The following is a 25543-nucleotide window of genomic DNA, read 5'->3' as shown; positions in this document are numbered from 1 at the left end:
AGCAGCTTTTTAATCATCCCTTGTAAGAAAACCTGAAGCTTCAAAGGCTTGGAGGGTTTCGTCACCCTCGGTTCTAGAAAAAGAAAGATACTTGAGGGTGCCATAAATTAAGTCCTCTCTCGTACTGCGTCGTGGTTTAGCAGACCCCAATGGTTTTGCGATTGCGATACCTAGGATACTCTTGCATTCCTCGTACAGTCGTTAGCGTGGATAAACGTCACAGTATCATACAAGTATCTTGGCCTTTTGAATAAACCTTACTGTTAGTGTTTTAAACAAACTATGTATTATATTATTTTACTTCGAAAAATTATGTTTTGGTCAGTTTTTCTAAGATTTGGCCCACCGTACGACATGATCGAGGTATTTAAGTCTTTTTTAACTTTCGTTACGAAATTTCACTCGTATAAACTGAAATAAATCTCCATCGAGATTTCAAATGGTTAAGAAAAATAAATGAAAATTTCGAAAAATCCTTTTACTTGTAGAATCTGTTTTCACTCGAAAGAGTGGCATGTTATGGATGACGTATGGCGTATGCATAACAAATCACGGCCGCGCGTTGGAATTCGCTTAAATAACACTATTACCAATGAATGCCACAGTTATCGTATAACTATGTAATTAGATAATCGCTAACAAAATCGATGTACAATTTGCTCGATGCATTTGCCATCAGTCCATTTATAATTTTAATTGTTAGAAATTGTGTGTTTGTCAATCAGGAATACACGTGAATACTAATTATGACTGATTTAATCGACAATCTCTTATTTTATAATATTGACGGGAAAATTAACTCTGAAATACTATTGTCTCGATGACTACTTCATACAAATAAAAATAACAGTTGGATCAGATACGGAACCATGTACATAAGGTTGGCGTAATGTATGTAGGTAGATAAGAATCGCATGATGGCAGAAATTCATGCTGATATTCTTATCTTATGAATAAGTTTGAATGAAATGTAGATGTAATTAAAAACTACTTTTATGTCTATCTATCAAGACTACGCGCGAAGATTAATCATTTTTTATTTCATAATATTTTTGAATATTTTTTGATTTTATATAATATATAATAAATTAATTTATATAATAGGATAAATGACCTTAAAATATACAAATACATATCAAGATGTAAAAGATTAATGAAATAAGAACTGCAGCCTAATCGAATAGGGAACTATAAATAGAAAATAGATAAGCATATCAGACAAAGTGTTATAAATAAGGCTGAATTATTCGTTACGTTCCCATTACGTAATTAATTTCAATGCCTATTACGCGACAATATTAATCATTTGTAAACTAGAGTTACATTCTTTTCAGAAGATTTCTTTCCAGTTCTGTACAGTATTATATTTCAAGCATACGTGGAAGTAAAATAAGAATATTCATAATTATTTAACTTCTAACTGTAAATGTTTTATGAAACGCAACGTTCTTCTATGATGCCAAAAGTTGGAGGAGTGTAAGCCTCCATAGCTCAGGGGTTAGAGCACTGGTCTTGTAAACCAGGGGTCGAGAGTTCAAATCTCTCTGGGGGCAAATTCACTTTTTTTTCTTTTTTAATATCAGTCTAAAACATTATTAAATAAATAAAACATATTTGCAACATAAAAAAGACTATGAATTTATAATTCTGTATATAAAAAATATTTTTCTGCAATAATAACAACCAAACAAGCAAAAAAAAAAACATTTCTATTGTCTATACCATATTTATAAAAATCGAATAAATACATGATTATATATTTTACGATATAGTTTATTGCCATCGAAACACTAAATAAAACGAGTAATACAAATTCGTGCATTAATACATACAGTTAGCTTTATGGAATTGTCACAGAAAATCGTTACGACGACGTGTTACTAGCTCGAAATTAAACGAAATTTATAGAGATTCAAGTCAGGAGTTTACATACAATATTAATGTTTTTCTGAATAAGAACAATCGCACGTGCAAATATTTGTAACGGTTCAATGAATTTCTCACTGTCCTCGTAGGAACTCTTCATCCTAAACCACTGGTGCTTCGCTATCGATCACGATGATAAAACGTGTGCAGTCCACATGTGGACAAAATATTTCCCGCCACTGTCTGTTACGTTCTTATACGAACTTATTGGACGTGTGGTAAAAATTGTGTCTTCGTTCGACCGGAGACCATTACACCTTATGAATCGTTTCTTCATAATTCAAGAATGAGTAAAAGGATCTAATAATCGTTTGAAGCGCAATAAGTATAGTTTTTATTGAGATCGTAAAATAATATTAATACGTAATTTAATCCTTTTGAATTTGGAATGATTTTTGTTTCTTTATCGGCTTTTCTTATCATATAAAATAAATTCTTTTACTTAAAACTTTTCTAGAACAACGATGAGGCGAAAACCGACGAACAGAAGTAAAATTACATTAAGTAACTGAATTAGGAAGAAACATTACATAATCGAAATGAAATCGTAAAACTGCCACTTCGTTCGTTACATTATTATAATTTTTCAACGACCACAAATGACTTGCTTTGTTTGACCACAATTAACGTCGCTCTTACTTCTTTTTCACATTCATAATTTGCGATTTTCATTAAAAGATAGTTTTTATTAAACCAACAACGTCGTGTCATTGTACAAATAGTACTCTCATGATTCGATGATATCACGTCCTTGTTGAAACAATTCGCGACAACGCGAAATTGAAACTCGACGACGTCACGCGTCAGTTTCGTTGCATTTAAGCGTTCTACTTTCCTGTCGTCGTTCATTTAGATTTATAGAAGTGCATTGACTCGGTGAACTCTTGAACCTCCACTCGTACGTCTTCGTCCCGAGTCTAGTTAGAGAAAAAGAGTCCTTCGAAGAAGAACGCTTAGAAATAGAATAATAGAAAACACGATATCCACGCGTTTCGTTTCGTCGATAACAAACGATGCTTGTTTAAACTATCAAGCAAGAGTAATGAGAATTTCGTCCCCGCCAGCCGAAGACACAGCGTAGAGGGAGAGAGAGAGACTGGCCTGTTTGCTTTAGCAACTGCTTTGATCTAAATAGGTTCGAGGGACCAGCGAGTTGAAAAGTAGCTCGCTTTACTTCCCGTTTCTGGTAAATATTAATTTATGGAAAACTGAAGCCGGCCGAATGGAAAACAAAAGACCTCCTGCCTCGTTAAAATTTACTCTCTGTTCTCCGGGCAAACGGATTTATGCATCTGAGGATGATTTTCGAGTCAACTTTGTTTTTTCACATCTGCAGGAATAAAGAAGTTCCTTGTTGTAGAAGTTAACTTTTTCCCATTTTCTCAATTTCGAGTCTACAAATATAAAGAAGAATACGTTTGTCTGTTCGAGAAATGTATGAATGACCAAAATATTATTGAGAGAATTGCAAAGGAAAAGAAGTTAATTGTCGGTATAAGAATGCATTTTTAAATCATAAATTATTAATACGGTATTGGTCAATTTTTGGACAGATCATTGAAATTTATCACTTCGTGATTTTATAAGAAAATTTATTATCATCTCGCGTCTCAGCTTTCCCCTCGGCAAACATTAAAAAGTACAAGAAGTGAAAGTATCAAAATATTGCAAATACAGGACCTCCAAATGAAACAACAAGAAAGAAATACATTTGTGAGACAGTGGAACGTAATATCAGTGTAAGTAACACGAAATAGGAAGAGAATTAACACCCATGAATTACTGGCCAAAAGCAACGTATAGAGCTTATGAACGACACACAAGCAGACACGTTCCATCTGACCGTGTGTATTATCTATTGGTTAAATTATCGATTTCCGTTGCATAGCAGCCTTCAGGCAAACGATAGGAAATGTGTCAAAGCAATTTCACAATATCCCATGCAAGACTGTCCGACAATTTATCGAAATGTTCCGAATCTCTTGGTAAATTGATCATGCCTACCGATGATTTATCTTTCGCCGATCTAATTCAACGTTCGCGACAAGTTCGGCGTTAAAACAACAATTAGGATACGCTTAATCGGGGTGAATATGTGAGTCAACTGATCGAAAGAATATTCTCCTTCCTAAATTCTCCAGAACTTCGTAATAAAATTTCATTTCCCACGTCAATTTATATTTTAATTTATTTCCAAATGTTCAACGACAAAAATTTATTTGAGTAACTGATCGAATTCGATGTTGCCCAATGCAACTCCACTTTCCTCTCTCATTTTTCATCTCTCTGTTGCAAATTCTTGCATGCAGTTAATTATAATTTGCACGCGAATGGCGCGCAAAAAGATAAATCATCGAATTTTAATGAAAGCGGATGGCAGGCCGCGTTGAAAACTTCTTACGGAAGGTACCGCGATGTTATTAATTTACCAAAGACAAATTACCCTGTCTCTGGCAACAACCTGTTAAGTTCGCTGTCGCGACTTCGCCTGTTATATCAAGATCCATGAACAATTTGCAGCTCTGTAACAGGTCTTATAATTACCTGAATGCCGCGCATCGTTACACATCATTGGTACACATCGCGCGTGATAGTCAATCAAATATTGTAGATAAAGGTCGACAGTATGAGATATCGTGTAATCGAATACGTTATCGAGCAAACTATCAACGGAGCATCCCAACGTTTACAAATGAGAATGAAGATATAAAGGGAAACTTTGATTTGATCACGTTCAATAGCGTGGCATAGTCCTTTCTTCAAAAGAAAACCACATTCAAGACCTAATGAAACAATTTTTTAGCTTTAAAACTACGTCTCAATTCGAATCTTCAAAACCATCATATCCCAATTAAACCATCGTAAAACTATCTGAATACATGGAATCCGGTTTCCCTCGATCCGTAAAATAAGCTTCTTTCGCTTACAAGGAACTCTAGGACGTAAAAAGTCCTACGAGGAACAAAACCGCAATAAAAGAAGGAAATCCTCTCACGAAAAGGCGGGATTTTATGCAAATTCGCATAAACCTCCCAGCAACCCGGCCTCTAACGAGTTCAATTGCAATGATCGTCACTGATTTTTGTTAACTTTCGGTACATTACTGAACAAATAAGGAAGAATTCACGCTCCCTTCATCTCTTTCCGCTATTTTCATCTGGCCGTGTAGATTATACGACACAACCAGCGAATATCATCCCACGTATCCGAGAGAGTTTCGCCTGAGAAACCGCTAGCTTTCTGCCCAATTATTTTCGTATCTCTGCCAGCTATGACCGCTATCCGTCCGTATCCCTCTGCTCTCACCCTTGCGGCTGGTTGTGGACCACACGTGTCCTTGTATCCATTCCCGACTACCTTTCACCTGGATATCACATTCAGGAAATGGGAAAACCATAATGGCCGCTGAAATGCAACCTCGGAAAATGTCTACGGCTATATGTGCCTCGTCCCGTTTCCAACGCTATATCTAGACCGAGCGTGGAACACTCGGCATGAACGAAATTGAAAAGTCTCCAAGGTATGTAACAGGCGAGGCGGACGATTCGAACCCAGCCAAATTTGTTCGTAGTTACAAGAATATAATCAGAGAATTACGATGTAAACATGCTCTTCAAGGAATACGAGCGAAGAGTGTCTGTAGGTGACTACATGGTGATGGTAGAGACGATTATTTGTCGAATAAGTGAAATTTCATTTGCCAACAAAATATCGTAGTCAATAATTAATTATTAATACGATAATTTTGCACAATAATTAATTTATCAACTAATAATACTAAATACACCTTCTTCCATAAGAATTTTACATTTTCTGAATGCGTGTACTATTTTATGGATTTCAAGAGAAAATTCGCGCTATCGCGTAAACCATCGATGAACCATATAATTTTGTTACATGCTATGTAATACATTATCGCTGAATAGTACTTGCTCATTTTTGATAAAATACAATTTCCACGCAACTTCCCGTAAGCTGCTACTACAAATTCCAAAAATTATCATTTTGAAAGGATATCATTCTCATATCAGAAACAGAAACGTATTCAATGCATACAGAAGTCTAATATAAAGGAGAAGAACGGAACACGTAGATGACAGTAATAGCGGGAATTCGTATTATCGACTGCGGTCCCAGTAATCGATTCACGGGGAAGAATCGCATCCTCTCTTTATCGGGGGCGTCAGCGTTTCACCCGCCGCACGGCGTTGTGCATCTCTCTTCGTGCATCGCAATGTGTTGCTGCACTGCATTACGCAATATGTCACAGTCAGGTCATACGGGTCAACACGCCAAAGGAACACTATCTCAAAGTTTCTAAAGCGTTCGAACTTCTCGACAAATTGGCTCTACGGGATGAACATACCGTCGCGTGAATAATAATTATATTCTCTCTATAGAATTTAATCCCTTGTTCTTTATCTAATATCAGATTCATCTATCGAACTGGTGCAAAGTATTCCAACAAATATTTTCTCTCTGAACTAAAAGTATCCGTTACATTACACAATTCTTGTGTACATTATCTACGATTATATCGCAGAAGAATTGTGTTTAGTTAACGCTTAATATAAATAACGGTACGATATGTCTCAAATCGTGGGATAAAAATTAATATACCTGTAAAAATTCTTTCTAAAATTATGTAATAGATCCATCTTATCTCTTACTTCTAATCGAAATAACACGCTCAATTGGCGGTAGGTATATCTTGTGTACATACAATCCGGCCGAAACGCAATTTCTTTAATTGGTTGCTTTAACTAATAACGAAAAACGGGAGATGAATGCCGTGAAAAGAAGTTCTTTCGAAAGTTCGCAGACAGATCTGCGATCGCGTTTAACAGCGGCGAAACTTTTACATTCGTATTTCTTCGAACAGTTGGAAATAAATCCACGGATAGATACACGATCCGGTGAAATCTTAACTTCCTTGAAATTGATAAAAGCATTTGCGCTATCGAATTTACAAAGATATCCGTGATTCTTTCAAGGTTACCATGGAATAGGGCATGTTGTGACTCCAAAAAATATTAATTTCTGGCCAAAATAACTTCTAATTGTTATCTTATTCATTATCTAATTTATATTTCTTATCAAGATACTAATTTCTAATAAAATAATTTTTAATGAAAATGATGTGCGACTAACGACTGAAAATAAGAAAAATAAAAATATGAAGACTTTTCCGCGAGAAACTTGCTTTAAGTGAAATGAGCCTTAGCTATAGCGACTAAACGACCCGAAACGACAAAATGCATAACAAGCAGGCAAGAAAAATAATCAACGTCCACTCGTAAGTTCTTTGGCAAGATGGTTTTAGAAATTCTGCGTATAATCGTGCAGCAGATTCTCGAGGAACGTTCTAAATCTAGAATTTCTAATGTTTCACTCTTTTAAATGTACGTGTTTAAATAAAATGGTAAAAATATAATAAATATAGGTATTCCAATTTTCATCCTCTGTTTAAAGAACAAAAAAAAGAAAAAAAAAGAAAGAAAAACTAAAAGAATGCTGCAGAGTTAATACAGAATAAAATAAGAGTAAAAGTACTAATTAAACCGCGGAACCATAAACCATTAACTAGTCTGTGAAATTAAAACGGATATTTTAATTTATATGTAGATGATCGAAAAGTGATCATTTACGAAAATAAATCACTCGACAGAACTAAGGACCTATTCTAGCCATTCTTCATCAAACATGAACGACTCGACTCAAGAATCAAGTATACACCGAAAGCATGAATACACTTTCGATTCTTTCAATGGTTTTGCATTCATTATCGTGATTTTTCATCCCCTTTCTGGCATGTAATAGATGCATCTTCGAAAAGAGGCGAATCACTTTAAATTTCATAGCACGAAACGATCATTTGTGTATAATAAGGCCTGAGTAATTTCTGTATTCGCATCAAGAGACACGAATGGTTTCTGAGATTATGGAAATGATCATTTAAGAGAGTCTTGTCTGAGATACGTGACGGGGTGCATTGAGAATTTCGCAAATAATCGATCGTTTAAAACTAGATAAACACTTTCAGCAAATAGACGTGGAACATTTGTTATAAAAATTCTCATTGTTTGATCGGTTATTTCGTTTGTTTCGTTTCTTCTGAATATTTTATCTCTCTCGTGAATATCGTATAGTATAACCGTTCAATGAATTTAAATTATTAGTGTGGTAAAATAATATGCTTCATACGATATTATAATATTGCTAATATACTATCTTATGTATATTAGTTTAGTATCAATATAATATTGTTTGCATGAAATTCTATAAAAACGTGATTTTATATTATTTCAAGGGAAAATCATTTTTCGAGAAAAATTTTAATTAAAATAAATGGTTCTGTCGACCAGAAAAATTTAACGAAGCCAACAAAGTAAAATTGAAATATTTTTATTATAGCTTGTTTGAAAATACCAATACCAAACAAAATATGATTTTGTGATCTAAACTCTTATGTTATCCTTTATTCATACCATATTTTTAGATATACAAACTCATGTTAAGAAGGTGAACAATGCTATATTTCTACCTTTATTTGCATAAATAAGGTTCTATTGAATTTTGTATCAAAATGATATTATTAATATTGATTTTAAAACATATGAAATAGTATGCTTGAATTTTCTATGTTTTATGAAAGCAATCATTACTTATTACATTATTGTAGAATACACAATTCATTTTATTTTACTTATATCTTGAATCAAAGTATTTTTATCAAAACCTAGTTTTTATAGAAAGTTATATTATCATAAATTACATAATAATCAACATTTACAAGTAAATTTGTTAATCTAAAGTATCTGAAGTTGTATAATATGTACCCAGCAGATATTTATTTCATATTCTAAAACGCAACTCTCAATATGAATTTTATTTGCCTTAACGGCAAGAATACAATACGTCGATCTTTAATCCGATACAAAGAGAAATATTATAAACAAAGAATGCTTTCATCCTGTACATTCAAGCAAACATCTCATATACAATATTACGATCCATATATTGCATCTCACATGTTATAATTTTTATATTGCTAACGAATCTCTTTTTCGACCCGTCAAACAATTAAAATAAAAATAGAGATCTGGATTCTGTAAAAGAATCATTTCTGTAAAGGCATGGCAATTTCATTACTGGAGAGAAAGAAGATAAAAAAAGAAACTAAATATGTACTACCGTTCGTAAATTTGAAATCACAGAAATAACGCAAAAGAAAGAAAGAAATCTACAGAAATTAACAAAATGTTACTGTTACCACAAGATCTTAGAGAATTTAGTTATATAAGTATAGTTAAATCAAATAAGTAAAATAAAATTAAATAGATATTGTTACTTTTCAATAATTGGAGATATTTGTCGGTTAAAAAACTTTAAAAAATAACCAAGTTTGAATATCAAGGATCAGCACTTAACATGGCTTAATTTTACGAACAGTAATATACACAGATGCGAAGATACTGATCGCAATCGATATAGAAGTCCCTCAAGTTTTTATAAGAGTCGAGATTGAAAGCCTACCGTAACGTTGATTAAAAATTTACGCCGTCCAGCTCGCGTACAAGTCTGAGGGTGACCTCTAAGGTAGAAATATCACTATGCCATTTGGCCGATGAGGCATTAGGATCAACCGGATGTGGCGTCTCGAGATGCAGTCGATATCTGGAAAATTGTGACTGGTTTTACGCTCTGACAGATTTACGGACTCGTAAAATTGTCAAAGAAATTCCGGCCCAACTGGAGTCAAAGCAACGAAAGTTCGTAAGGGATTGCCTGATAAATCGTTGGGTTCCTCTCTCACCTTGGGCTCCGCACGTCGATCGCCTCGGTTTCCACGGACAGCTCGATTTTCTCGCGCACTTCCTGCGGCATCTTCACCAACACGGACAACCATTCGCAGGATGCGGTCCCTGGCGTTTTGAAGCCCATCTGATTTAACAAGAAAATGTGCCTTAGTTCTTTACTATAATAGAAATGTATAGCATATATGTACTAAGTTTTAGTTTAGGTTCAACTTTTATGTAATTAACACTTAAATCCACTTTACGTGATTAAGTAGCCACGATTAATCATTCTGCTACGGTTTCCTTGAAATTGAAAGCTTTTTTAATATACAGAATGAAAACAGTTTTTAAAAATACGAAAGAAATACAATCATGAAAATTTAACTATTTTAAATAATTAATTGTGTGACGTAACACACATAAATAAAATTGAAAACGATCCTATGTACTTTAATGTGACATATTTCTTGCAAGATAAACAACAAGATAATAACGGGAATTTCAGGAAGTGATCACTACTTAATTGCAAATAATATAGGAAAATGATTGATACCAGGAAAACCACGATTCACTGGAAGCAAGGTTGTATTATGAGCCATTTAATTCAATGAAAAGCACTCGTTATTAATAATCTCGAGGGAATTACGTGTAATATGAAAGATAAGAGGAAAAAACTACTGAAAATGTCTCGGGTACAAAATAACATATAAAACACGAGCTGTTTCATGCTATAATAAACATGGTGCACAGAATATTACACGAGAAACAACATTAACATTAAAAGAAGAGAATTAATTTTAATTAAATCGATTTCAATTCTTGTAAGTAAAAATATAATATACACATTAAATTATGTAATAGAAAAAAGAATCCTTGAATAAATAAATAATTACTAAAATATTAGCAATTCGTGTGACGAGTTAATACTCAAAGAATTAGACATAGAACAATAAAATATAATAAAGCATAATATAATATATCATGATAAACTTTATGCATGGAAGAATGAAATAAAATTCTATCACAGCAACTATTTGCATTTAACACCACCAATTCGCAACCTGTAACAAAGAATTAATTAGGAAAATACTCTTGAAAACGTGTACAAAGTAGCCGAGTTTAAAAGCGATCTATTTGCTGTATACATGTTGATGTGATACTAACGCCCAAAAAAACGTCTTCCGCCGTCACCGCCTGCTTAAATTTCATCTCATATTCCGGCACCTTTCTTGGATCGTAGGCTTCCGTACTCTGCGCAGCAACTGCTTCAGACGGATGCCAAATATCATCAGCTTCCGCTTTCAGCGGTGCATGCGGGCCCGAGCGGTCTTGAAACTTTCCATTTCGAGTACCGATATCGCCAGGTCCTTAAAAATATCTATTTTACACATCGCGTATACTGTCGCAAAAAATACTTTCTACGGTAAAATTTTCTTATTAAATTGCGAATATTTATTCACTTATAGGAGATGTAAATGTATAAAAATACGCTAAATCTAGGTAATATACACGAATATTTACAATATTCAAAATAATCAATGTTATTGCCAGTAATACATATTATTCATATGTTTATATTATTCATAATACATATAATTTCATATGTTTTAATATGAATATAATACAGTGCAATTTATTTTGAATAATTTTATAAATTCTACTTTGCAAACACGCACACCATTTTGTTTAAGTAAAATGTAATTTTCAAACAAAAATACACTAATTATCATCATAATAATAATAACTTCAACTTTAAACCATTTTAAGTGATTATTATAGGAAAAAGAAATCTTTGTATTGTAAATATCAAATATTCAAATAAAAATTAAAATATTAAAATTATTAAATATTATAATTATTAAAATATTATAATTATCAAATATTACAATTAAATATTAAACGAGTGCAGAGAAGAAACAATTATATCCTGTAAATTTGTTAAATCTTACCAAGTTTCCGAGCGCCAGCCTGTGGTAAATCATCCTCGGAATCTGAATCATTTTTAAGAGGATTAATTAATTCCTGCAATGCTTTCAATTCGTGATAACCAAAACAACCATCCATTTTTTTAATCGAGTGAAAATATCCTTCAGATTGACATTGGACACAAATGACTAATATTAAACGCGCCAATCAACAAACATTGTTGTCAAAGTAACGTACTTCAAATATCGTGCTAGTAAAAGTGACAATAAAGTAGAAAAGAATTATAATTTCTGTACATATTTTTATTTATTTGAAATATATACTTAGAACAACGAAATATAGTCTTCAATATAAATAATTGTAAGTAGAAAGAAAATGTATTTAAAATTAAAACCATACGTAAAATGAAAAATAAAACGATTACTTCGGCAAATGGGCACCTTTCAGGATCACCAACCACAAAGTGAAAATCTTTTCTACGGAAGTATACCAACATGGCTGACGATATGAATGTACCAGTGTTATCAAAAAAGTGAGTAAAATAATAATACTAACAGAAAATTAGATTTCCAAATTTCCTATCTTGCATCTATGAAGAACTTTTTATTACCTATATTAATAATTTTGACATAACCTACATAGAACAGCGATCGGTGCCATATTTTACCTACCCACGTTGTTATATGAATAACTGATTACATTGATATGCCTTTTTCAAGCATTAAATAGCAATATCTTTTAAATATTTACGAACATTGTGTATGTATATGTATATACGTTAAGTATTATAGTAACGACAATTTTAATTAACTATGTTGCGCAACATAACCAAAGCTTTTGTTGATGTGGTATCGCCGGTATTTTATCAAGCAAAATCAACAAAATTGCATCAGATATCTATACGCCATTTTTACATAAAGTGTGTATGTCTTAATCAAAATTGTATTTATTTATATACGTAATATAACCAATGTTCGTTATGTTCCAAATTTGCTTACAGTGAAATAAAAAGGCGTTTGAAAGCAGAGCAAAAACTGAAAGAAAAAGCAGAAAAAGAAGCAAAAACAGTTACTCAAGCAGTGGAAGACCGAACCAAAACTCAGGGGAAAAAAGAAGTTCAAGAAGAAGATATTGCTCCAAATGTGAGTGTATATATATTATGATAATGTTAAGGATCTTTTTAATTAAATATATATTTAAATGTATAGAAAGCTATGTTATGATTGTATTTACATTAGATATGTAATGATTTTTAGGAATATATTAAACTTAGGACTCAAGCAATCAAGAACCTCAAAGATGCAAATGATAATCCATACCCACATAAGTTTCATGTATCAATTTCATTGGAAAATTTCATTGAAAAATTCAGTAATAATTTAAAACCTGGAGAAATATTAGACAATGAAGTATATAGCGTAGCTGGTCGTGTACATGCAATTAGAGAATCAGGTGCTAAACTGATTTTTTACGACCTTAGAGGAGAAGGTGTAAAAATTCAAGTAATGGCAAATGCAAGACAGTATAAAGATGGAGAAAAATTTGCCACTGATATTTCTAAGATAAAAAGAGGTGATATTATTGGTGTAGTTGGAAATCCTGGAAAAACTAAGAAGGGCGAATTCTCCATTATACCACATAGTATTACTCTTTTAAGTCCTTGCCTGCATATGATGCCAAATCTCTATTTTGGATTAAAAGATAAGGTACAAAATGATAAAACTCCTCTTTTGATATATATCTGTTTAAGCTAATAACCCTTGTATTATTTTTAATAACTTAGGAGACAAGATTTCGTCAGCGTTATTTAGATCTTATATTAAATGATAAAGTAAGAAAAACGTTTCATGTACGAGCAAAAATAGTTGCATATATCCGCAAATTTCTTGATGAACTTGGATTTTTAGAAGTTGAGACACCAATGATGAATATGATTGCTGGTGGTGCAACAGCTAAACCTTTTGTTACACATCATAATGAATTAAATATGGACTTATACATGCGCATTGCTCCAGAATTATATCATAAAGTAAGAGGCATTTCGTTACACTCACAATTAAGTATTGTTTATAAATTATATATTAATACATTGTTGTGTGTGCATATTTGTAGATGTTGGTAGTAGGTGGACTGGATAGAGTATACGAAATTGGAAGACAGTTTAGAAACGAAGGGATAGATTTGACACATAATCCAGAATTCACTACTTGCGAATTTTATATGGCTTATGCAGATTATAATGATTTGATGTCTATTACGGAAGATATGGTATCAGGAATGGTAAAAGCTATTCATGGCAGTTATAAAATAACATACCATCCAGATGGGCCAGACGGTGAAGCAATTGAAATTGATTTTACTCCACCATTTAAACGGGTTTCAATGATAAAAACTTTAGAAGAAATTTTAAAATTTAAGTTGCCTCTACCGGATAAATTAGATACCCCAGAAACAAATCAAATACTTAGTGATCTGTGTACCAAACATGAGATTGAATGTCCTTCACCAAGAACAACAGCTAGATTACTGGATAAGGTATTATGAATTTTAAATTTAAGGAACTTTTATAGTTACATATATTTATCAACAAATTTTTAATAGCTCGTTGGAGAATTTATAGAAGGAACTTGTATCAACCCTACATTTATTTTGGATCACCCACAAATTATGTCTCCATTAGCAAAATGGCACCGTTCTGAACCAGGATTAACAGAACGATTTGAATTATTCATTATGAAAAGAGAAGTCTGTAATGCATACACAGAATTGAACGATCCTATAGAACAAAGAGAAAGGTAATTTAACTAAACAGAAACCTTTCATAAATTCCAATTACAATTTGATTTAAAAAATTTATTCAATATTACAAATATATAGATTTGAGCAACAAGCAAAAGATAAAGCGGCTGGAGATGAGGAAGCTCAACTTGTTGATGAAAACTTCTGCACTGCATTGGAATATGGTTTACCACCAACTGCTGGTTGGGGAATGGGTATTGATCGTTTTACAATGTTACTTACAGATGCAAATAATATCAAAGTAAGTTTTCAAATGATAAAAATATGTAAACAACAGAATATGATAAAAAATATATATATATATATAATGATGATGATGTATCGTTAGGAAGTATTGCTGTTCCCACAAATGAAACCGGATGATCCAAATAAAAACCAAGGAATATCTGAAGATGATAAAACATCAAATGATAATGTAAATTATGTGCAAAACTGAAAGTCTAATTTAATTTTCCCGTGACCTTTTTTCACAAACTGAAGAATAAACAAGATATACTTTGATTAATGATTTTAATATTTCGTCATTTTTATTTCACATTTTACATATTACTCACCATCAAAATAGTACAAAACTATAAGAACACATGACAAAAGTATTAGCATATATTATTCACGCATACACAATCTTAATATTTCTACTGCAATAATATCGCTTTAATATTTGCTTAATTTTCATCACAAATCATATTTAAATAGATATTTACATTAAAACTTGAGAGGAAGCAAGCACTGAACAGTAAATGTGTACTTGCAATTTGCTGGCAGCTTCTTTATATTGTCAAATATTTAAGTAATAAATAAATAAAATTTTCTCTCTCACATAATAATAGTGCAATAATTATTTTACAAAAATCCACAAAGGGAAACTATTAATTTGTTATTTTATTACCTTTGACTAAATTTACTATTTAACAGAAGTTACAGCCTTTTAGGTATATATTAGTTAAAATTGCCAGAGAAACGTCGTACTATTGATTTAAAATTGATATGTTTCCTGGACACTTATATTGTGGCAGCTTTTAATAGTTCATGTATTTTATCATAGTAAAAAGTATTATGAAACGTGCTTAATTTCTCTTTCGTAAATATTAGTCAGATACAAGATCCATTTCTATCAGCTTTCTTCTTCTATAACATATTTTGTAACAGAATTATAATGAGCACCTAGTTCATACATATGCCGGTGATAAGTCAATATCATTTTTTTTTCATTGTTATAGTCATCACCAATAACATATGGTGCTCCTGATGCCTGAATGACTTCTATCGGGCATTTCAACACATGCGAAAGAACCTGTAGCTATTTTAAACAAAAATGATTTTATAAATTTTAAAACAATATATGTATTTCCTTAGTTTATTTAAACTTGCCTCAATAGCTCCACCCCAGGCACTTGTATCTGCTACATCATCACAATATTTTTCATATTGTTCTGGTGAGAGAACATCATCAGAATCTGGATTGGAAATAAATGGTAAAAATTGATTCATATTTTCTCTCAAATATATAGCAGTTTTTGTTCTAAGTTCGTGAAAATTCAATGGAGTTTCTCCTATAATTTTTAACTGATGTGCAACAGCATTATATAAACTGCAAAAATTAATTTGGTAGCAGTATAAATAAAGTAAAAAAATTCGTACTTTATGCCCCAAATTATTTTAAACAATCTAGACAAGTAACTCACCAATGGCCATCACTTGGAATCTCATAAATCATCAAACCACGTTCACATAGTATTTTCTTAATAGTTTGCAATTCTACATTTCTTTTCCCAAAAACATTTAATGCTTCTTGTTCTATAATTCTCTGATTGCGTTCTCTTTCTGCATTTGCTTTCTTGTCTCTTCTCTTCTGTGCTTTCGAAATTCTATGTGTTGGCTGTTCATATTGTTCGTTGTCTTTTGTGCTTTTGTCATTACTATTTTCTGTATCTTCATTTTCCACATTATTGATATTAAGATGTGTAACTTTCCATGTAGTAAACTCTTCTTCTTGTCTTTTATCTAAAGCTTCTTCTAAGCGATTGATTTCCTCAGTTACCTCCTTCTTCTTTTTCTTATCACCCTTACAAATTGACTTTTTTAGCGTTTGTATTTGTGCTAAAATTTAATATATAGTAACTAAAAGGTAATACATTTGAAAAATGTTATTAAACATATAATATTAAATATTTACAACATAATAAAATTCTATTAACAAATCGTTTACGTAAGCACAATATTGTAAATCATCTTACGTTAAAGAACCTATTATCATTAATAAAGAAAAAATATCCTATAAACTACAATTATATAATTTTATTACCTTGTAATTCTTTTCGTTCTTTTTTATGTTTTAATGTTAATTCTTCTTCTGTTAATTCTAATTCTGCCATTTTTTAATTTAGAGGTTACTTAGAAACTTATTTTAAGGTTAAGGAGTAAAGTACCGACATGATAAACGAATAATGCATTATAGCATTTTCATGAATCAATTTCCATTTTTGACATGATATTAGGTAAGTCTTAAATTTTATATTTTTGGCTTAAGCTGAATATCTAGAAATTATTGAATATTGAATGATTGAATCTATCTATTTTTGAGAAAAATTTCAAAATCTGTTATTAGATAAAAAAATTAATTACTTTAAAATTTACTAAACATTTTTAATTTTTTACCTATAATTTTATAAATGTTTTGAATGTTTTTAATTTATAATTTAAAAATTTATAATTTAAAAACAGCGGATAAAAGTTAGTTACTTATATAGTGCAATAAAGTAATCATCGTTTTCATAGAAACATGATTAAGGAGGCTATTTACTAATACCTTTATGTTCCAAACTATACCTCGAGGAGCAGGCTTTCAGTTAGCTATATGGGTGTTTAGTCCTACAGGTACTGTGATAGAAGAAAGTTGTGTAATTACTTCGATTGTTGATTTAATTATTAAACATTAAAAATGGCAACTGATGAGAATTCTTGGAGAACACAAAGTTTCCGACAAAGTGTAATTGCAAAAATGTAAGTTAATTTATGTCAAAAGGTTATAAACGGTAAAATGTTCCTGTTAACCTCATTTAGATAATATAAATTATTGAAGAGTAAAAAGTTCTAAAATATTTGTATAAAAAAGAAATATAAAAAATAAATTTATATATTTGAATAAATAGAGGAAATGTGTATTTTTATATTTATTAAATATTTTTATCATAGAGATGAAGCTGTACAAATATCTGGAATGCCTACTGCAAAAAACAGTGTTGAAATGGAAAATCATGTTTTCCAAAAAGCAAAAACTAAGGTGTGTTATTATTCTTTTCGTTTTTGTTTATTACTATTAGATTATCTGTGTAAGAAATAAATAATATATTAAATATTCCAAGTGGTAGATTGTTAATTATTTCAATTAATAACAAGTTCATTTATTTTCAGGAAGAATATCTAGGTTTTGTGGCCAGATTAATTCTACATGTCAGAGAATTAAGTAATATATTCATATATATATTTATTTTAATTTATATAAATTATAGATAAACAATTAACACTTTATAATATATTATACGCCTTCCAGATTCTAAAAAGGGCACAGGAGGTAATGCACCAGGTACAGGTGGTTCTGGAAATCAGGGTATGCCTGATCCAATTGGGGCATTACAAACATTGGCACGTCAAGGAACTGGAAACAATCAAATGATGAATATGAGTGGACCAGGATCTAATCCTCAAGGAATAATCCCACAACCACCAACAAATACTGCTACCAATTGTAAGTATATATTTTGCTCATTGAATGTAGAAATTGATAATACATTTTTTAACAAGTAATAGATTCTTTAAAAATACAAGCTAAAGTAATTATATAAATATATATTTATAAAAAATATAAAATAAATATATAAATATATATTTTTCACATTTTTAATTCATATTATATATTTATTTAATTCACAATGCATATTTAGTCTCTATATCTATTTTAACATAATGATATTGGGAAATAAAATATATTGTTTTATATTAAAATATCTTAGTTGACGAGTAACAAGATATCTCATTTAGTTCTTTATTAACACTAAACCTACCGACATTTCATGTATACCTATTCCTACTGACTAAAGAAGTAATAGTTTTTATGATTTAACTTAGATAATGGTTAATTTATAACTAAATGTATATAAAATGATGAATTTTCATAAAATTTCGTCCAAATTTACTTTTGTTTAACTTCAATTATAGACTTAAATAGAATTACACTTTTACTTATATAGAGGTATATCTTATTCAACTTCGATGCATTTTTTACAAATTATTTTATTATCAAATGTACATTTGCCACATACATATTACCCACATCTTAAACAAAGTTTCGTAATTTTGTAACCTTTACAATTTTTTACTTGACAAGCTTTTTGTAGTAATGAATCTGAACTTGTTAATAGTTTTATTGCATGGTTTTTTTCCCCTGGTCCTTTATACAAAAGTAATGTATATACCAGGTTTATAACAATTTTGTGAATTTTCTATAAATTGGCCCTATATTGTAGGTACCATTGCAAATTTATTGGTTCGTAAACGTTGGCTTCTTTTGCTCTTCTTATCAAATCGTATAAAACTCATAATTTCAGCAAAGTCATTCCACCTCATTGTTTTTGAAAAAAATGCAGGTCTCCAAGTTTTATTCCACAAATATGAGACATCTAAATTTTTTGCCTGATATGCACCGCAGGCATATAGCAGAGCAATAAATGCATTTAGTTTTATTGCATCTGGCTCCCTCTTAGTCCCCAATACTCTATAATATGTCTTGACAGCTGGTGGTCATCTTGATCGAGGGATGGATTATGTTTTATGACAAGATTACAGGTTTAACAGCTGTTATTATTTGTTATCACTAATTTTGTTTGTCATCTAATCTTGAGATAGCCTTTTCTTTGTACTGATTGCATTTATTTTAAGAATAACTAAAATATTTTGTCGGCCGGTCAAAATGACCGTTCACGGTAGAGAAGGCAGAGTAGAAATTTTTCTCAGAAAATAAAAGAGCAAACTGAAAGTAAATACCGAAAAATATATTGTATGCATGTTTTAGGAAAATTTAGAAATTATGAAGCGATACGATAAAGTTTAAATATGGTTAAATTTGTGTACAAGTTCGAAAGCGGTCAATTTGACCGACGCTGGTAGGTTTAGTGTTAACTAACTGTTTCATTGTAAATCCTAACGTACCAAAGTGCCAAAATGGCCCGACAGTAAGTACATTTTAGTTTAAAAAATAATCTGATGTTAATGTATTAACAGATAATGGTTTTATTAAAGATATATGTAACTAAAAGTAAATTTGAAAAATATAATACAGAACCACACAAAAAATCATACTTAATAAAATATTTAGGACCTTATTAAATTCAAATAGAAAGTAACAATTGTATATTTAAATATAAACATAATATGAAGAAATATGTTTCATGTAGTTATAGGATTTATTTTAAATGAAATGTAACGTATAATTAAGATGGTAATACTTCATCATTAGAAAAAATATTATTCCATAAATACATTAAATGCTTCTACTAAAGGAAGATCAAAAAATATTTTTATCTTCTCTTCTAATTTAAATATGCACATTCTTTTTTGTTGTGCTGATGTATCATTATTGTGTTCATACTCGTATGAAAGATTATCAGCTTTAAAGTTATTATCTAGTACTATGTCTAGAATAATAATATCTTTTGCACTTGTCTTTTGTATACCTTTAGGCCAGCTTTTTTCTTTCAGTATTATTTTGGTTTTGGTTAAAGATTCATTTACTTGAAACTCTATGTCTTTGTAAACTTCTTTCATATTGTCAACCATTGTACATATATATTCCAATTTTTGTATAAAAATATCCAACAATTCTTTTATTTGATATACCATTTTGAGGATTTTTCTGGAAATAGGATCATAAGTACCATCTTTTATTTTGTCATTAAGTGTAATCTCATGAGGCAAACGACTGCGGCCCAAACTAATATACCACTTGCGCAATAGCTTAACATAATCAAATGTTATTTTAAATTTCATGCCTGGTATATGCTGCACAACAGGTTTATAAAAATAACATACTCGATTATCTGTTAGGTTAACTGCCATACCACATTGTTCTTTGATCTCTTTTGCAAGGGTTGTTTGTTCGCATAATTTATACTTCCACTTTTCATGTAAAACTTCTTCATTATTTCTACGATCAATATATTCATAAAATTTAGCATGAGATGGTGATGTTCTCAACAATTTACGTACATCTGAGTTGTCAGAATCATAAGCAATTTCACTTTCTATGGAACTATCATATTGTGAATAATACATATTAGTTAATTTTGACATTTTTGTCAGTATTTTTCATTTAATTCAAAACTCAAAATTTTTTTGGGACGTCAGTAATTAGGTTATGTTCCTTTTTCCTTATTAACAAAAAGATGATATAATCTAAGATCTAAATTTTTAATTTATAATAAATTTATTAATAATTTCTTTAACTTTAAGATTGTTTTTAGACTTTAATATTGCCTTAATTATAATGAAGCTTTCTAAAGCTTCCTGTACTCTCACACATATCTCTTTATATATACTCTGTACTCTTTTAACTACTTTTAGACAATTTTAAATACTGCTCTGTTATACTTTTCTTATACATTAAATGAAACATATTAAATAAGGGATTAAATAATATATGTGTATATAAATATTTACCAAATGTCCAGTTGGAGAAATTGTAAAACACAAATTAAAAATAGAAAAAAATATATTAAATGTAGGTTTTAAATTTGCTAATAATTTGCTGTATCATCTCGTCGAATAATGTATAAAAGGCCGTTCAGCCTTTCTGCTGTCCAAAAGTTTATGGAGTATTCTTGGGGTCAGTATCACGAAAATCTTCTACTAATTGATCCATTAAGTGACGTATGTATTGCAAATGCGTTATTTCGTGTTTATTCTGTTTCTCCTGGTTTGCGCTATATAATAGGTAAGAATTTATGGTTGATATTTCCAAGCCCCAAGAAAATAATTTTCACCACCATTTTTGGGACTTCCGCATAAAACAATATGTAGCCGTATATTGGTCTAGTCTTCTATCTTGTTAGATTCAAAATAATATTTGTCATCATTACTATAACTATCGAACATATCCTTTCTGTATCTTTTAGGAATCGTGTATAAGATATTATAAAGAATACATAAAATATATGAAAAGCTTGCTGATTCGTCTGGTAATGCCATTGAAAAACTGAAATTCGTTCTGACTCGACCATCATCCTACATGGCGAGTTTACGTTAAATGGAAGATAAGACTTCATCGCTAAAGATCTCTAATTTTATTTCATCAAAAACGTAATACTGTTTAGTCTACTATATCTATGTGTAAATGCGCATAAGATTATCGCTCAGAAAAATAGACGTACGATAGTCATTTCATAATAAGCGTCCGCAACTGTGAACAGATTCGGGCGGCTATGTGCTGACACGTGTCCATAACGGGAAAAAGACTTGAGCGGTTATTTGCCAACACACGTCCGCAAAGGGCTAGACATCACTATCACTGAACTTCACTTGCTAACAACTCTTCGCTTAAAACAGTACTTGCTAACAATTCTTCGATCAAAACATTACTTGCTACAAACGACAACAGGTACAAATTCTAATCAACTGCATCCAGTCAACTGGGATGAATCGGAAGAAACAGAAGATAAGACGTCTCTGATTTCGTATTCCGTGGATTGTCTGGCCATCTGGTGACTCGGCACCAAAGAGACGAAGAAGATTCCACGTGCCAACCCAGTACAACCACCAAAGATTAGGACCAAGGTGTTCAAAGGCACTTTCTGGGCCGTGGGCTCCAGTTGGGAATTTATTTGCAACGAAGGGGACGACTGCGATCCGGACTACGACTGTGATGCGCATTACGAGAGAGACAACGTGCCTTCAATGCAATGATTGGGTCATCAATTGGGTTGAGTCATCAAGGTCCATTCCGGCGCCGGCGGTATCATCCGAATGGCTACTGCTCAAACTACAACGAGCGTCTTGGATCGAAGCGTTAAACGGCTAGTGTCACTACCGAGCCAATCTGATCCAGATGAGTCTAGATAGCCAGTTTTCGAGAAGGAGTTCGATAAAAGATCCAACTAGTTTCAGTACCTGTTAGCTTCGCTACACACACATACACCCCTAACTACAGCCACATACAACTTCTGATCGGTACCCTTTCAACAGGAGGAGGATGTTACGTCTTGTGACCTAAACACATATTGTAATCCATCTTTCAGCCAAGATGGTCACCAGCTGTTTAAACATATTTGCTCGGACCCACAATAATCCTAAGGAACCATTAATTGCTGTCATAGGATTTCGCATCTTTTCCTTTACTGTCAAGGCCCTTAATTGCTATTATACATCCTTCAAGTTGACATTCCTTGGGTTGCTTATTACGGTAAAATACGGGATAAGCGGATTCGAAGGTTACTTCTACCAACGAGCGACTGTTGATGGGACCTATCACTAGTTTTCCCTATATACCTCACCCTCACAGAAGATCATTTGCTACTAACTCTTTGATCAGAAGACCCTTAATTTGCTTGCAACGATTCATTCTAAATACTTTTACATCTCTCTTTAACAAGCAGTAGAAAGAAAAAGGTCATGCTTGACCTTAATTGACAGTTATTTTATACTATATTTTATACTATTAATTATAATAATATTAATAATTGTTTTAGTATTACAAAGCTTAAATCAGCGTCCTGGACAACCTATGACCATGCAAGGTATGCAAAATAAAATACCAGGAATGGGTATGATGCCTACCCAAACCAGTGGTCCAATGAATCATATGGGTCCAATTCAAACTATGCAAACCAATTCAATGTTAACGCAAATGAATTCAATGGGTCAAGGAAATATACCTCAGCAAATGACTCAAATGGTTCCCAACCAAATGGCACAAATTACAACAGGTCAAATGCAACAAAATATGCAAGTATGTATTTATTATTGCAAGAAAACATGAATTTCTTCTTTTTGAACAAAGGGGAGGACATAAATAATAAGTGGTATATTTCAGACCCAAATGCAAAATCAACTATCCAATCAAATAGGAAATCAAATTAGTGGATCTATAAGTGGAATTCAAACAAATATGCCACAGCAAATGAATCAGATTACTCCAGGGCAAATAGGTCCTGGTCAAATGCAGCAACAATTAAGTCATATGCAAAGGAAGGTATGCAAACAATGAAATAATATGAGCCATTATTTCAAGATTTTTATGAATGCTGTTGCTTTTAGCAAGGAGAAATGATAAATGCTGGTTTCCCTGGCCCTCGAAATGTTACACCAAATCAATTTCTGGGTCAGAGTCCATCACCATCTGCTCCAAGTCCCGCTGGTTTAGGTGCACCATCAAGGTTAGATACAATAGAAACTAAAATGTTTTAAAATTATATTAAAAATTAAAATTGCATTTTATTATTTTTTCAGCAATCAAATGGTTGCATCACCAGCATTAGTTCCTTCACCTAGTCCACAACATCCTATGATGGCAGGACCACAACGATCTGTTGGTATGTCAAAATTACTTTTAATATAAAAATCATTAATTTTAATCTAGTATGAATAGAAATAAAGACAACAAAATTGTATTAAATTAGGCATGGCACCATCTCCTAGCAGTTCTTTAAATACTCCTGGAGGGGTAGGAGCTACCCCAAGTCCACAACAAGAAGATCAAGCATATAGAGATAAAGTTAGACAATTAAGTAAATATGTAGAACCTTTACGAAGAATGATTGCTAAAATGGGAAATGAAGGAAGTAAGTAACTTTAGTATTAACATTCATTTCCACCAGTGTCTTTATGTGCATGTATGTAGTCATTTGTATAATCTTTTAAATTGCAGATGTTGATAAACTAAGCAAAATGAAGAAACTTTTAGAAATTTTATCAAATCCTAGCAAACGAATGCCTTTGGATACATTACTAAAATGTGAGGTAGTTCTTGAAAAATTAGATTTTAAACGAAATGATGCTAGTGTTGGACCTCCAGTTACGACTTTAAAGGAACATCATTTCTTCAGTCCACTTTTAGAAGCAGTAAGCACTCACCTCCAAAGTCCAGTTGTAAATCATACACTACAACGTACTTTTGGTCCGTGTCTAGAATCTTTATTTGGTCCAGAGATAAAGTAAGAAATAAATACACTAATTTGTGAATGATTGTGTTATAAAGCATAATTTAACAGAACTTTCCTTCTATAACTAGAAATTTACCACAGCCATTAAAAAGGCAAAAGATAGAAGAGCCTTCTAATGAAATACCAGACGTACTACAAGGAGAAATAGCTCGATTAGATCAACGATTTAAGGTAATCCATTCATTTTAGAATCTCATTACATTTTTATATGTAAGTAATCATATATGTGTATAATATATAGGTCAGTCTTGATCCTGCACAACAAACTGGATCAAAATGTATTCAATTAATATGCTGGCTGGATGATCGTCATCTTCCATGTGTTCCTCCTGTATCAGTAACTGTTCCCGCCGATTATCCTTTAACGCCACCACGTTGCGTAATGGCACCCCATGAATATGCCACAACATTTCTTTGTGCGGTTCAGAAAGCTTTAAATGCGCGTATAACGAAACTCCCCCGACGTTTTTCTGTGTCTCAATTATTAGATACTTGGGAAATGAGTGTAAGACAAGCTAGCGCGCCTTCACAAATTCCCGTTACTGCCAGTACTGTACTAATGGGTTTGTAATATATTTTTACGTATACGAAATATTTTATAAATACAAAATTATTACTATGACATGTGATTGTTGATTACATGTGACTTTATTATTATGACATGTCTCGTGTCTCCTCATTTAATTTTTTCCTTCCAAGTACATACATATACTCATACATTATTCTTGTACACTTTGGTTTAAATCAATGCTAATGTTCTTACTAATTGTATATAATTTATTTTGTACATAATTTGTCAATTATAAAATAAGATTAATATTTTATACAAATAATAATTAGTATATTTTAGTAGTAAATTTCTTATACGACATTTTTATCGTA

The 25543-nt window shown here is 31.6% G+C and overlaps 4 protein-coding genes and 1 non-coding gene across 9 annotated transcripts; 3 read left to right on the top strand and 2 right to left on the bottom strand.

The window, feature by feature from the left end:
• Positions 1-1480: 1480 nt before the first annotated feature.
• On the top strand, positions 1481-1553 carry Trnat-ugu (transfer RNA threonine (anticodon UGU)). The gene has a single exon. It is a non-coding gene; the product is annotated as a tRNA-Thr (tRNA).
• A 7897-nt stretch (positions 1554-9450) lies between these two features.
• Dnaaf6 (Dynein axonemal assembly factor 6) lies at positions 9451-12147 on the bottom strand. Of its 2 annotated transcripts, XM_072000525.1 has the most exons (5): positions 12051-12147; positions 11675-11716; positions 10890-11092; positions 9743-9870; positions 9451-9603 (listed from the first exon to the last, which is right to left on the bottom strand). In XM_072000525.1, the coding sequence occupies exons 1-5, from the start codon at positions 12145-12147 to the stop codon at positions 9474-9476; spliced, it is 600 nt and encodes a 199-aa protein (XP_071856626.1). In that variant the 3' UTR covers positions 9451-9473. The 2 variants fall into 2 exon arrangements, with proteins under 2 accessions (XP_071856626.1, XP_071856627.1); XM_072000526.1 differs by lacking the exon at positions 12051-12147 and having other exon boundaries at positions 11675-11894.
• Lysrs (Lysyl-tRNA synthetase) lies at positions 12099-15310 on the top strand. Of its 3 annotated transcripts, XM_072000521.1 has the most exons (9): positions 12099-12183; positions 12486-12570; positions 12652-12793; positions 12908-13357; positions 13435-13680; positions 13764-14186; positions 14253-14446; positions 14529-14691; positions 14779-15310. In XM_072000521.1, exons 1-9 carry the CDS (start codon positions 12162-12164, stop codon positions 14884-14886), a joined length of 1833 nt encoding a protein of 610 aa, XP_071856622.1. In that variant the 5' UTR covers positions 12099-12161; the 3' UTR covers positions 14887-15310. The 3 variants fall into 3 exon arrangements, with proteins under 3 accessions (XP_071856622.1, XP_071856623.1, XP_071856621.1); XM_072000522.1 differs by lacking the exon at positions 12486-12570; XM_072000520.1 differs by lacking the exon at positions 12099-12183 and having other exon boundaries at positions 12318-12570.
• Positions 14956-16949, bottom strand: LOC139985793 (deubiquitinase OTUD6B). 2 transcript variants are annotated; one of them, XM_072000524.1, is made up of 4 exons: positions 16756-16949; positions 16136-16550; positions 15822-16041; positions 14956-15744 (listed from the first exon to the last, which is right to left on the bottom strand). In XM_072000524.1, the coding sequence occupies exons 1-4, from the start codon at positions 16823-16825 to the stop codon at positions 15565-15567; spliced, it is 885 nt and encodes a 294-aa protein (XP_071856625.1). In that variant the 5' UTR covers positions 16826-16949; the 3' UTR covers positions 14956-15564. The 2 variants fall into 2 exon arrangements, with proteins under 2 accessions (XP_071856625.1, XP_071856624.1); XM_072000523.1 differs by having other exon boundaries at positions 14956-15750; positions 16756-16948.
• A 321-nt stretch (positions 16950-17270) lies between these two features.
• Positions 17271-25283, top strand: Med15 (mediator complex subunit 15). Its single transcript, XM_072000519.1, has 12 exons — positions 17271-17453; positions 17646-17733; positions 17865-17916; positions 18004-18198; positions 23189-23448; positions 23533-23691; positions 23757-23875; positions 23949-24031; positions 24119-24280; positions 24367-24652; positions 24730-24832; positions 24903-25283. Exons 1-12 carry the CDS (start codon positions 17392-17394, stop codon positions 25230-25232), a joined length of 1899 nt encoding a protein of 632 aa, XP_071856620.1. The 5' UTR covers positions 17271-17391; the 3' UTR covers positions 25233-25283.
• The last annotated feature ends 260 nt before the right edge of the window (positions 25284-25543 follow it).

This window comes from Bombus fervidus, chromosome 3, assembly GCF_041682495.2.
Source record: "Bombus fervidus isolate BK054 chromosome 3, iyBomFerv1, whole genome shotgun sequence".
NCBI lineage: Eukaryota > Metazoa > Arthropoda > Insecta > Hymenoptera > Apidae > Bombus > Bombus fervidus.
Note: the sequence above shows the minus strand (reverse complement) of the source record. Positions and strands in the feature narration are given on the sequence as shown.